General features: G+C 40.8%; 1 gene segment (V, D, J or C); it reads right to left on the bottom strand.

The window, feature by feature from the left end:
• Positions 1 to 6827: 6827 nt before the first annotated feature.
• LOC121438499 lies at positions 6828 to 14720 on the bottom strand. The segment is given in 3 exon segments: positions 6828 to 6889; positions 14246 to 14560; positions 14663 to 14720. Coding segments are annotated over 3 exon segments (423 nt in total).
• Between the last annotated feature and the right edge of the window lie 499 nt (positions 14721 to 15219).

Consider the following 15219-nt stretch of genomic DNA (forward strand, 5'->3'; position numbering starts at 1 on the left):
GTTATTGATTTAAAGGATTGTTTTTTCACTATACCTTTGCAAAAAGAAGATAGAGAAAAAATTGCCTTCACAGTGCCTACTTATAACAATTCTTAACCTTCGAGGAGGTACCACTGGTCCATCCTCCCCCAGGGTATGTTAAATAGCCCCTCCCTGTGCCAATATTTTGTGAACCAACCATTGCAAATAATATGCAAGAAATTTCCCAAATCTATAGTATACCATTACATGGACGACATTTTCTTATCCGATTCAAACATGGATACGTTGAAAAGACTGAAGATATAAAGACACTTTTACCTAAAGGGGGATTGCAAATCGCTCCTGAAAAGATTCAGAAGGGAGATTCTGTTAATTATTTAGGTTATAAAATAGGTTTGCAAAAAATTAAGACACAAAAAGCACAAATTAAGAGAATTTGCCTACAGACACTTAATGACTTTCAAAGACTGTTAGTAGACATTTCCAGTCTACGACCAGCTATTGGAATAACACCTGATCTCGTAATTCATTTGAACAAAACCTTGGATGATGATAAAGATTTAAACAGTCCCAGAGAATTAACAGCTGAAGCAGAAAAGGGATTGACAATGATTGAGGAAAAATTACAACAGGCACATGTGGACAGGGTGAATCCACAGCTCGATTGTATTCTCGTCATACTACCATCAAAATTTCTCCTATAGGAATTTTAATGCAGAGAGATGACATTATTTTGGAATGGATCTTTTTACCACATAAACCAAGTAAGAAACTGAAAACTTATGTGGAAAAAGTCTCTGAGTTAATTATAAAAGGCAAGCTGAGACTTCGTCAACTAGCAGGCATAGACCCATCAGAAATTATAGTGCCTTTCACTGCTGATGAACTAAAGAAATTATGGGAAGATAATGAACCATGGCAAAGAGATTGTGCTAATTTTTTGGGAGACATTAATAACAACTATCCAAAAAGCAAGCGCCTTAACTTCATAAAGAGAACTTCTTGGATCCTCCCTCAAATCGTCCGTGATGCTCCAGTAACTAGAGCCCGTACATTCTATACTGATGCCAATAAATCAGGGAAGGAAAGTTACAAATCAGAAGACTTGGGTAGGGTGGAACAAAGTCCTTATAATTCTGTCCAGAAGGCGAAATTACATGCCATTCTTATGGTGCTAAGGGATTTTAAAGTACCTTTTGATATAGTTACAGATTCACAATACGCAGAAAGAGTTACTTTACATATTGACACTGCTGAATTTATACCTGATGATACAGAACTAACCTCATTGTTTCTCCAGGTTCAAAATTTGATCAGGAACAGGCTTTGCCCTACGTACATAACACACATCCGATCCCATACGGGTCTGCCAGGTCCTCTAGCACAAGGTAATGCAGAAATTGATCAATTATTGATTGGTAGTGTGCTACAAGCCTCTGAATTTCATAAAAAACATCATGTTAATAGCAAAGGTTTGAACAAAGAGTTTTCAATTAGATGGCAACAAGCTAAGGAGATTGTAAAGAAATGCCCTACTGAACTAAATCAACCAGTTTATTTCAAGGATGTGCTGACCTCACAATGGAAGCCAGGAGATGTGGTACATTGGGGAAGGGGTTTTGCTCTTATCTCCACAGTTGAGGAAAAATTGTGGATACCATCAAAATTAATAAAGGTTCGGTTTGAAGATGAGAAGCCACTTGGAAAAGATAAATAGCAATTCATTCACAAGGATGGTGAGCATATTGATGGTAAGAAATACAGATAGATTGGGGGCAGGGTTCTTTTCTTATCTCCATAGGAAAATACTGATCTTCAAAGAAATTAAGGGACCCTGAATATTTAATTACTGATGGATGGACACATTTTTGTAAGTATTAATTTATATATAAATTATATATTATATATATAAATTATATATATTATATATAAGAGCCATGATAATGGACAGAAAGAAATATGAGTTTAGAAAACATCTTTGCTTTTTTCCATATCTATCATACTTTTCATTGAATATATCTATCATGCCTTTCATTGATAATATATATGTATGTCTATATGATTAATGTTTAAGTTTTTCACAATGAACAATGAGTTTTTCCTGAAGTGACATTTGAAGTTTCCAGGAAGAAAATGGGGCCCCACAACAACATCTCTACCTGGTTGATATGACATCATGATACTGATAGCGCTACTACAAGACCTGTTTTGGATACCAGCTGCACAAGACGATCCCAACTTGGTTAGCTGAAATGGTGCACATCTTGTACAACATTCTGGCCAGACCTCCACAAAATACTCAGAGACTGTGAAGAATTTTGATGGGATCTTGATGGGGATTGCATTGAATCTATAGATTGCTTTTGGTAGAATTGCCATTTTTACTATGTTGATCCTCCCAATCCAGGAGCAAGGAAGATCTTTCCATTTTCTGGTGTAGACATTGATCTTGAAATTTAACCATCATTTTACTTTCACAGGATCCCCCAGAAAGAACGTCGTCCCCATGACAGCTGGAAGTAGTTTTAGAGGACGACGTCCCCTCTCCCAGTAAAGTTTGCCCCTGGTTTAGGGACATCATTTAGGGGTTGGGAGATGGGGGAAGAATTTTATAAGCTCAGGGATCATTTTGAAAAAAAAAGTGGGAATGATGGGATAATAGATTTGTAATTGTGAGTTACTGCTTTTAGACAAATATATTGGTATCCATTTTGTATATTGATACAAAGTTAAATTATATTGACTATTGTATGCATGCATGTTTCTATCTCCGTTTAAAACATTTTTTATGTATTGACATATATTGTATTGATAATATATATTGTATATATTTACCATATTGCAGTGTACATTTCTACCTCTGATTAAGATACTTATATAATGTTTGTGTATTGATATATATTTACCATATTGCAATGTATATTTGTACAGTGTTTATATTTGGAGGTCATTATCCTCATTTGTTACACTGTTGTTTATTGTCTTAGTCTTTAAGTTAGATAGATATTGACAATTATATAAATAGTCATCTGAGTTTGTCATTTATAATTAGACTAATCAGGTTCTCTAGATATATAGAAATTATACTCAGTACAGATAGATAATCTTCAACCTCTTCAAAGAGCTGTAGAAAATGGCCTTTAATCTAACTCAGAGTTTCGTGATAGTGAGACACAATTGCTCCTGGCAACACTGCTCTATTCCCAAGAGAATGTTGAGCACCAAAGACACTCCACCTGGAGTCTTTCTATTTGGCAGAACTGGCCTTTGGGCAAAGAAATGCCCATACCTCAACCACTGACAGATACAGAGTGTGCATCAATGGATAAAACAGGACTGTCATATCCTGCCAAGACAGGGTAAGATAGTTTTGAAAAGTTCCTTGCCTTTAATAATGGTATGTCAGTTATGTTAGGCCTTAGCCAAAATTGGTTGACTCAACATTGCAAATGAGACTTTGGGTGATTGCCCAGGTAGTCAGTTGTCTCTGTCAATTGTTGCACATTTTGGATATATCTCGTTTGTTGAGTAGTGTTCATTCCCTTCTCAGATCTTTGATGGAGTTGAAGATTATATAATTGTAGTTACTCGCTACATTATTTGGACTCCTTGAGATAGAATGTTTAGCAAAGCTTTTGTTCTCAATATTGTTTGTTATATTTATTATTTGTTGTTATTGTATATAGTTGTATTTGGTTTGGTTCTGTCTTATTTAGACAAAAAGGGGAGATGTAGTGTTAAGTCCCGCCCCTCGAGTGGCGTGTTCGCCTCGGGCTAATGTTTGCCTATAAATTTGGCGAGCGTGCTCCCAGACATCGCTTCTGCTTTCCTGGTCTCCGCGGGAACGGTGGTTCTGTAAGTCTATTTCTACATTAAAGCTATATATGTGTATATATATATATATATATATATATATATATTTACAATCTGTCTGCATTTGTTTACGCCATTACAAGAAACACTGCCAAAATAGGTTGCATAATGCTCTATTAACCTTGAATTTTTAATGCTAATGAGAATAGTATAGCAGCTGCATAAAGACTTTAAATAACATAGAAAATTTGTGTGTTAAATAAGTCAGAATATTTCAAGGAAGTATTGACCTCAGAATGAAAACCAGCAGATATGCTCTGTTGGCGAAGGAGAAACCTCTTGATAAACGTTAAATGACAGCTCATCCACAGAGATGACAATACTACACAATGTAAGAAAAGGTCATAAGAGTTGGGGCAGGGTTCTTTTCTTGTCTTTGCAGGAAAATGACTTTTATTCTTAAAATGTTTGTGGAGCAGCTGCCAGCCCGGCCGAGATAGCTGTGGTTCCCTGCAAGATCCCTGGGTAGTTTACAAGCAGTGGCCCATCCTGGGCATGCAGGAGGCCCCACCACATGGCGAGCAGGGAGGCCAGCCTGCGGCAGGTCTGGGAGAGCCAAGTGGGTGAGTGTAAATCGGCGGCGGGAAAAAGGCACATAGACACAGAAAATAGGCATAAAAATTTATTAAAGGAAAGAGGGAGAGATGAAGGGACAGAGAGACAGAGAGGATAGAGAGAGAGAGAGAGAGAGAGAGAGAGAGAGAGAATAAAAGGAAGAAAGGGATAGACATGTGTGTACACACGAGAGGGGGATAGGAAGAGAGAGAGATTTCAGATGGGACGAGTGGTCAGAGGTCGCTGGGAGTGGTTGTGGAAAGGGGCGGGGACCAAAAGAATAACATTCCCCTATCTTTCTTACAATAAAAAGCAGATTAGACACCACAGTTTGAAGGAATTGGGGCAGCGAATTCTCAAGACTGCTTCTGGCTGATTGTGGGCATTATCTTTGGGTGCTGGTCACATCCTGACATAGCTGGTCTCTTTGCTTCTGACCAGTGTCTGTGGCACGGAAATGTCTGATGTCTCTTATCCCATTTCAGGTATTGGCAGAACAAAGAACAAAGTTAAATTAAAGAAAAAAAATTTGAACTAGGGAATTTAGGGTGATGTATCTGACCTGTTTAAGATCCTTTAATTAGGTTCCCTGGAACTCATAAGATCTCCTTGGGTTTGTGAAAGCAGAAGGTTTAGACATATAATGACTGTAGCATAAGAGATAAATTTTATTTGGAATTTGTTTGGTGAGGTAACCTGGCAAAACCTCAACCTAGCAAAACCTTTCAGCTATCAAACTGTCAGAGATCTTTGAGAAGGATAAGATTTTACTTGAGTTACTGATTATAAAATGACAGAGAACTTACTTGGTTGGCACCCAGAGCTACTCTTTTGGATCTTCTATGGTTGCTGAGGGTTGCACTTGAACTTTGCTGGTTAGCGCAGGCCTGCCAGTCTCCAGAAGATCCTGTGGGCTAAGAAATCTGTAGGAAGACAGGCCTACCTTGACTTCAGCAGTTAGGTCGTTGATTCCAGTGATTTCATCCACGTCTAGAGGTCTTTAGACGAAAGGAAGTTTTTCCCAATGGTCAGTGCTTGGCAGTCAAAGCGAACTGCAGAAGGACACTGTTCTGTGCACATCTGTGTTCTGTCTTTTTTGGAGGGAGCAGAGAACTGCTGCTAGGAGCCAACCTGTCTCTTTTTTGTTGTGAAAAGTTTTTAATAATTAAATACTTAATATCACATTCCCCAGATCTCTGAGCAGTTGAGGGCTGTTTATCACGTAAAATTATAGTATAGACTTTGTTTGGAGAGCTGGTTCTGAGCTTGACTGCACTGGCTCTCAACTTAACAGGTAAGATTTACATTTGTAAAAAGACAGAAAGAAGGAAAAAAACCTGCTTGTAATACAAGGTTAGTGGTAGAACTGACAATGGTAGAGAATGGCTTAATATCAAATATAAGTTTTTATAAGAGACTTAAAAGTACATACCAGTTTAAAATATGAGACTTATGATTTTGCAATCTGAAATGATACGTAATGAACAATTATTATACACAGAAAGAGTGAACAGGAATTGGGCAACGTGGATGCCTTTGATGGGCCCTATCAAAGGCATGCCATTGCGCAAAACACACGTAACAGAGATAACAAGAGGATTTTAGTGAAAACCAGGGGAAAGGTAGGGTGTACATAAGTAAATCTGGGAGAGCTTGGTCACGTGACCTGGCTTTCAGCCTAGATGTTGAAAAAAGTCACCTGACCCACAACCAAGATGGCGACAAAGTCACCTGACCCACCTGGCTCTCAGCCAAGATTGCGACAGCCACGTGTTTTGGGGAAAAAGTTACAATTTTTGAGCTGTAAGGACTTTAAGTTTAATGATAGGAACCTAAAGGCGTGATCTGCTCTGTTGCTGAGCTGCCATGACATAACAAAAGCCACAGAGGGGAGGGGCAAAAGGCTGGAACAGAAAAAACTGAACCATGCCATGGCTGGAATTGAGAAAGCCAGGGAGCCAGTTGCTACCCAGAGCGAAAATCGTGAAAACCCTGAGAACGAACACCCAAACCACGTGGAAAAGTGTCCTTTGTCCGCAGGTGGGGTGCTATGGCCTAGCAGGATCCTGGCAACCCAGAAACCAGGGAGGCTGGGGGCACTGCTCTGAGCAGCAATTAACCATTACCATCGAGAGAAGAGAAAGAGGAAAGAGAGGAAACAGAAAAAAAAAAGATAAAGAAATTCAGGACCAGGTCCCCAGTCGAATGCATTGTACGGGAAGTGTGCAGTGCTAATGCACGGGCAGACTGTCTCCGGGACCGATCCACACGAATCTGGCAAAGGAAAGCAACCATAGCAGAATGAAAGCAACCATAGCAGAACAGAGAGAAACTCACTGATGGAAGCCATCCGGGAAGCTGGTGGTGGAAGTGGAAAAAGAACCCCGTTCAGGAGTCACACGGCACTAATTATATTTTTAAAATGTTTGCAGAGCAACTGCCAGCCCAGCAGAGATGGTTGTGGGTCCCTGCCAGATCCCTGGGCAGTTTACAAGAGGTGGCCCATCCAGGGTTGCCAGGCAGCCCCACCATGCAGTGAGCGGGCAGGGCCAGCCTGCGGTGGGTCTGGGAGAGCCAAGCCAGTGAGTGTAAACTGGCGGTGGGTAAAAGGCACATAGACACAGAAAATAGGCATAAACATTTATTAAACGGGAGAGGGAGAGAGAGAGAGGGAGAGAAATAGAGAGAGAGAGACAGAGAGAGAGAGAGAGAGAGAGAAGGGAGACAGGGATAGACATGTGTACACATACCAGAGGGGGACAGGAAGAGGAAGAGAGTTTTCAGATGGGAAGAGTGGTCAGAGGTTGCTGGGAGTGGTTGTGGAAAGGGGTGGGGACCAAAAGAATAACAATGACCATCTTTGTAAAATCAAGAGATCTCAGACATCTAGATGCCTAAAGAAGAAAAGATAGCTATCCAGAAAGAATCACCAAGCAAAGAGAAATCTGACTTATGATGCCAATATCCTCTGCAGGGTAAAATGTCTCTAATTAAAAATACATATCTTCTTACTTTTCTGAATACTGGTATTACAGTTTCAGGAGAAGGCCCACCAGTCTCATCAATAGACAACAGTCCTGTTGCACTTAGGTCAGTAATTTCTGTGAGAGATCTATGAGATCCCATAGCCCAGGAAAGAATATAACAGAACTGGAAGATAAATTTTCAGGCAGGAAGTCAGCATTTTTTTACAAGTCAGTGGGTGAAAATTGACTCCCCAAGTTCTTTCAAGATGAAATAACTGTCACAATATTATTGATGTGTGAGTCTAGAAAAGAGCATGTGGTCTTTAGTGTTACTGTAAAGACATCTATGACTGTAATTATCTTCCTTTTTATTGACCCACCATTTTCCTGTTAGTCTGCATATGCACTGGACAGTGCCCAGGATTCTCTTGTACTATTTTTTATTTACTTATTAAGGATTTCTGCCTCCTCCCTGCCACTGACTACCAATTCCCTCCCCCTCCCCTGATCAAGTCCCCCTCCCTCATCAGCTCGAAGAGCAATCAGGGTTCCCTGACCTGTGGGAAGTCAAAGGACCGCCCACCTCCATCCAGGTCTAGTAAGGTGAGCATCCAAACTGCCTAGGTTCCCACAAAGCCAGTACATGCTGTAGGATCAAAAACCATATTACTAATTTGACTGAAAGTCATAGAATTCCCGATTTTCTCCCATGTTAAAAATCCTATGATATATTCTCATTTCCCTTAGTGCTTTTTGTTATGGGAGGACCAATCACATGCTGCTCCATCTTCACCATGTGATGTTGATGAAACTAACAGGACCTTAAGCATCCAATACAATTTCTCTAATGTAATCAATTCATTCTTTATACACTGAAGTAGCTCACACTACTCAGGACATTTGTGTGACAATGTGATGGGAGGAGGTTTGTTATGGGCCAACTGCAAGGACTCAAAGTGAGTATGAGATCACCTACACAGTCCTGAGTACTTGCAGAGTGATGCCCTTACCATCATGCCAGAAGCAAAGATCTGTATTTTGGTTATAGCCATCTTAAGTTCACAAGTTAAGTAAGCTATTCAGAAGGCTCTGTAGGGCAAGTTCCAGACCTAGGAAGGAACCTTTTCTCTTCTTATCTCCCTGTGAGAACCGCAGAACCCAGTCTTCAAGATTAATTAAACTTCCCTTTGTTAGTTAAAGGTCACCTACCCTCAGTATCTCCTTAATCTCTTTCTGCCAGCTAAAGCTGCCTCCAGACCTGACATTCCAACATCCTAACCTTCCCCTGCTTGTTTGATCTATAAAAGCCCCTGAGGAAAAAAAAAGGTGGCAGCTTGATCAGAAATACAGACTTGCTGCCCACTTCTGTCTCTTTCCCCTCCATTCCTTTCTCTTTCAGGTTACCAGGGACCCTAATTTGTTTCACACAGGTCAGGACACCATCATACATGCATACTTCACTAATTGACAGTTTGACTTGGGGTCAAGTCTAAACAAAACCCTCTCTAATGAATTCCAGTTTTGATTCTGCTTCTCATGGTTTCAGCATAGACATCAATATTCAGGTTGTGATTGGTGATATACGGAACAGAATAACCAGGGACTAATGTGCAGGAAAAGCATTGGAGGAAATAAAGGAATTCACTCCATGCATCAGGAATAGTGGGCCCGTAAAGAGGACAGAAAAAGATCAGAAAAAGAGGGGTGAGAGCTGGAAGCACAAAACTTCCAGGCGCGGACCAAAACAAGTTCTAGCCGAGGGCTGAAGGCTGGGGAAAGGGGGGAGAAGTCGGCAACCTTACCCAGAACACACCAAAGAGAGCTCCCATTAAATCAGGCACACTATCTCAGTGGGTAGACCAACCCCTATACAAACTAATCAAAAGGCAGAGAGAGAACATGCAAATGAAAAGGGGACATAACAACAGACACTAAGGAAATTCAGAGAATCATTAGGTCTTACTACAAAAGCCTATATGCCACAAAGTTGGAAAATGTAAAAGAAATGGACTTGTTTTTAGATAAATAATATATAAAAAATTGAATCAAGACCATGTGAACAATCTAAATGGACCTATAAGTTGTGAGGAAATAGAAGCTGTCATCAAAATCTCCCAACCAAAAAAAGCCCAGGACCAGATGGTTTTAATGCAGAATTTTACCAGAACATCTAAGAAAGAGCTGATACCTATATTCCTTAATGTGTTTTACATAATTGAAACAGAAGTCATTGCCAAACTCTTTTTATGAAGCTACAGTTACCCTGATACCAAAACCACACAAAGACTCAACCAAGAAAGAGAATTACAGAAAAATCTCACACATGAACATGGATGCAAAAATCCTCAATAAAATACTGGCAAACTGAATCTAAGAACACATAAAAAAAATTTCACCAACACCACAACAGACAAAGGCCTGATCTCCAAAATATATAAAGAACACAAGAAACTAGACTTTAAAATCCTAATTAACCCAATTAAAAAGTGGGGAGTTGAACTGAACAGAGAATTCTCAACAGAAGAAGTTCAAATGGCCAAAAGACACTTAAGGTCCTGCTCGAACTCCTTAGCTATCAGGAAAATGAAAATCAATACAACTTTGAGATACCATCTTACACCTGACAGAATGGCTAAAATCAAACATATCAATGATAGCCTTTGTAGGAGAGGATGTGGAGTAAGGGGTACACTCATCCATTGCTGGTGGGAATTCAAACTTGTGCAACCACTTTGGAAATCAGCACGGCAGTTTCTTAGGAAATTCGGGATCAACCTACCCCAGGATCCAGCAATACCACTCTTGGGAATATACCCAAGAAATACCCTATCATATTACCAAAGTATTTGTTCAACTATGTTCATAGCAGCATTATTTGAAATAGTCAGAAGCTGGAAACAACCTAGATGCCACTCAATGGAAGAATGGACGAAGAAACTGGAATATATATGCATTAGAGTACTACTCCGCGGTAAGAAACAATGACATCTTGAATTTTGCATGCAAATGGATGGAAATAGAAAACACTATCCTGAGTGAGGTAACCCAGACCCAAAATAATGAAAATGGTATGTACTCACTCATTACTGGATTCTAGCCATAAATAAAGGACATTGAGCCTATAATTCGTGATCCTAGAGAAGCTAAATAAGAAGGTGAACCCAAAGAAAAACATATAGTTATTCTCCTGGATAACGGAAGTAGACATGGTTGCCAGGCAAATATTGAGAGCTTCGGGGTGGGGGTGAGGTGTGGATAAGGAAAGATGGGGAGAGAAAAGTGAGAAGGGGAAGATGGGGAGAGCTTGGGGGAATGGGATGTTTGGGATGGAGGAAGGGTCGATATGGGAGCAGGGAAGTATATATCTTAATTAAGGGAGCCATTTTAGGGTTTGCAAGAGACTTGACTCTAGAGAGGTTCCCAGGTGTCCAAGGAGATGTCCCCAGCTAGTTCCTTGGACAGCTGAAGAGAGGGAACTTGAAATGGCCCTATCATATAGCTAAACTGATGAATATCTTGCGTATCACCATAGAGCCTTCACCTGACAATGAATGGAGATAGAGACAGAGACCCACATTGGAGCACCGGACTGAGCTCCCAAGGTTCAAATGAGGAGCAAAAGAAGGGAGAACATGAGCAAGGAAGTCAGGACCGCGAGGGGTGCACCCACCCACTGAGACTGTGGGGCTAATCTATTGGGAGCTCATGGAGGCCAGTTGGATTGGGAATGATGGAGCATGTGATCAACCGGACTCTCTGAATATGGTGGTCAATGAGGGCTGACTGAGAAGCCAAGGACAATGGCACTGGGTTTTGATCCTACAGCATGTACTGGCTTTGTGGGAGCCTAGTCTGTTTGGATGCTCACCTTCTTAGACCTGGATGGAGGGGGGAGGACCTTGGACTTCTCACAGGGCAGGGAACTCTGACTGCTCTTTGTACTGGAGAAGGAGGGAGAGCGGTGTGGGGGGAATGGGAGAAAAATGGGAGGAGGGGAGGAAGTGAAAATTTTTAATAAAATTTTTAATAATAATAAAAAAATATTCATTATGATCAAGTTGATCACATGCTCCATCAGTCCCAATCCAACTGGCCTCCATGAGCTCCCATTAGATCAGTCCCACTGTCATAGTGGGTGAGTGAACCCCTCACGGTCCTAAATTCCTTGCTCATGTTCTCCCTCCTTCTGCTCCTCATTTGGACTTTGGGAGCTCAGTCTGGTGCTCCAATGTGGGTCTCTGTCTCTATCTACATCCAATGCCAGATCAAGGTTCTATGGTGATATGCAAGATATTCATCAGTATGGCTATAGGATAGAGCTATTTTAGGCTCTCTCTCCTCAGCTGCCCAAGGAACTAGCTGAGGACATCTCCCTGGACACCTGGGAACCCCTCTAGAGTAGAGTCTTTTGCAAACCCTAAAATGGCTCCCTTAATTAAGATATATACTTCCCTGCTCCCATATCCATCCTTTCTTTATCCAACCATCCCATTCCCCCAAGCTCTCCCCATCCTCCCCTTCTCAATTTTCTTACCCCATTTTCCCTTATCCCCATCTCACCCACCCCCAAGTTCCCAGTTTTTGCCCGGCAATCTTGTCTACTTCTAATATCCAGGAGGATAACTATATGTTTTTCTTCGGGTTCACCTTCTTATTTAGCTTCTCTAGGATCACGAATTATAGGCTCAATGTCCTTTATTTATGACTAGAAACCAATTATGAGTGAGTACATCCCATGTTCATCTTTTTGGGTCTGGGTTACCTCACTCAGGATAGTGTTTTCTATTTCCATCCATTTGCATGCAAAATTCAAGATGTCATTGTTTTAATGGGAACTGGAAGGTCTTCAGGGACTTGCTCATGTTAACAGAGGCCCTGAGCCTGAATTCAAACCAATAATCCCAGCCTTACTATTCACCTGACCTCAGAGCAGGTTTCTGTGGTCTGATGATGTTGTGGTAACCCCTATATTGAAAACTATCTGTAGATGATGATAAAGTATGCATCGCTGAAGCCATCACTCAAACACACAGACATATACACACAGAAAGATATACAACAACAGAGACAATCTTTTCCACAATCACACTTACAAGGGCAGATGGGTATCTGTATATTAACATCCCATCTATTTGAAAATTTTCTTTCCCCATCTATGTTATTCATTCTGCTACAAAAACAAATCACTGCACTCATTTATAATGTACTGTGACTACATTGATTCATTCCACTATCCTCTGTCCTCTTTCTCTCACTCCTTTGACCCTTCTGGCCTCTCCTACTCTCACGTCTCTTCTATATCTCCTGCCTCCTTTCCTGCTTTTTGGTACTATCTCTGCTGCTTTTTCTGCTCATTGGTAGGTGAGATTGCAGGATCACATTGTCTTGTGTAATTCTCTAAAGGACCCCACAGTTTTCATAATGTCTCAGTAGAACCACATTCCCATTTCCACAGCACAGGCATTCCTTCTCCTCCATTCTCAGAAAGCTTGGTCTCGTTCTTTCCTTGGGTAAATGACACTCATATCTTTAGTTGCAGGCAACTAATTCTTTTGAGTTTAAAATCCATTTCTGTGGTTCTTAGAAATGTTAGCTTTATGCTATCTCTTCTGCCCTTATGCACAGGTCAAGGTAAAGCATCTCAGTCAGAGCATGGAGGGCAGAACAATGTGTCTCATGAGAATATCACCTCTCCACTCTGGGTTCCTAGAGCTATCTGTTAACCTCCTGACTCAGAACTTAGAGAAGTGAGAAAAAGGAGTTTTTCTTGGAAAAAAATTAACTGTTCTGTTATATGACAGAAACCATGTTATGACTCTTAATAGAGAGTAGTCAGGTTGCAACTACAGTATTTATTATTCAATATGAGAAATATAATTATTATAAATTACCATTTGAATCAAGGTCTCATATAAACTACACAAGAACTAGACCATTGGGCTAAATCACAGAATTGGATGAGAACTTTTTTACAAATATACTGTTTTAATTAGGGGTTAAGCTTCTATGTGGGTAGTGTAGTGCTCATGGAGGCATAGAGATGGCACAAAGTTGTCTAGGCTCACATGTGGTTCTGAGCTGCCTGTGTCTTCTAGGGTTTACAATCTTCTGTGGCTTCCTCAGGAACCCATGCAGGTCAAAAGACAGGATCGATTTAGCTCAGTGCGATGATATGTATTTTGTTCAGATAAAAGCACTTCCTAAATTTAAAAGAAACAATAATGGGGTTGTGAAAATCAAGTTTTTAACACACAAGATCTCTTCAACTGGTTCTGAATACAGAACTCAGATTCCATAACTAACAAAATAAAGAAAGAAAGAAATGGGTGTGACAGTCAACCGGGTATAAAGTATAGGGAATGTGGAGACTGAACAATCACTGGGACTCACTAGACTATCCATTCGTTGAGATCCAGGCCAACTGATAGAATTTGTCTCAATACAAGTGGTGCAGAGATTTAGAGAAATTTTTCATATGTCAACACACACACACACACACACACACACACACACACACACACGGAGAGTAGTGAGAAAGAAAGAGGAAGAGCGAAAAAGACTGAAACAGAAATAGTTAGAGAGATAAAGGGTTAACAGGGAGAAACAGTATAAGAAATAAACACACACATTACAACAGGAAACAAAAATTTAATAAACATTTGGACTCAAGGATTACTACACACTATACCTGTAGAGAAAATCCATAAATGGGATATGAAGGGGCTGTGCAGACACTGAGAAGTCCAGTCTTCCATTGCTTCTCTGAGCAGGCTCTTCTGTGACCCAGATTTCCAAGTGCTCTCAGCGCCGCCTGCTGGTCCTGTGTTAACCACAGGGGTGTTTTTGCCTGAGTTCACAGTAACATTCACTCAGTGTGTCTCTTGCACAGTAATACATGGCTGTGTCCTCTGACCTCAGATGGCTCATTTCCAGGTACAGAGTGTTCTTGGCATTGTCTCTGGAGATTGTGAACCGGCCCTTCACAGCATCAGTATACCTGATGGTACCACCATCATAACTAATCAATGCGACCCACTCCAGCCCCTTCCCTGGAGCCTGCCGGACCCAGCTCATTGCATAGTCATCAAAGGTGAATCCAGAAGCTGCACATGAGAGTTTCAGGGACTTTTCGGGTTGCACTAAGCCTCCCCCAGACTCCAGCAACTGCACTTCACACTGGACACCTGTAAACACAAAGGATTCTGGTTAGAAAACTGACACAAAAGACATTTTTTCTCTTTCTCGTGTACACAAAACACACAGTATCTCATCTTTATGAATTTTACCTTTTAAAATAAGGACAGAGAAAACCAGTATAAGCCCTAAGTCCATGGTGAGTGGCCTGTGTTCAGCTCTGAACCCTGACTGGCACTTGGGAATCCAGGGTTGGTCTCCTCAGCCAGAGCTGCAGGGTCAGGGCGTGCCTAGTTTTTAAGGGCACAAAGAAGACTAATTTGCATATCTTCCTGCTACAGAAGGCTCTGTACTTGGACCTGGGCAGAACACAGTACTCAGAGGAGATATAAGTCATCATACACACTGATAAAAGTTATAGAAATTGAAGCATTAACATAATTCCGTGTACACATTTTCCTTCTTAGGGATTCACCACACTCTACTTAGTTCCCTTTCCACCATATGCATAGAAAATGTTGTGTTTCCACGCTGTCATGTCTCTTTAGGGTCAATGTGAAATTGAAAAGCTCCACATTTCTGTGTTTCTAGATATTATCTCTGTCTATCTCTTTGTCTCTGCTGGACATGACTTCTTCCTGAGGTGGAATTTGGATAGGGTGACACCAGTCTCTAAGTGAAACTCCTTCTCTGTGACAGGAACACTTGA

The sequence above is a fragment of the Microtus oregoni genome, unplaced genomic scaffold (assembly GCF_018167655.1).
Source record: "Microtus oregoni isolate MIOR12 unplaced genomic scaffold, Mior012 000056F_ref0000123, whole genome shotgun sequence".
NCBI classification, from domain to species: Eukaryota; Metazoa; Chordata; class Mammalia; order Rodentia; family Cricetidae; genus Microtus; species Microtus oregoni.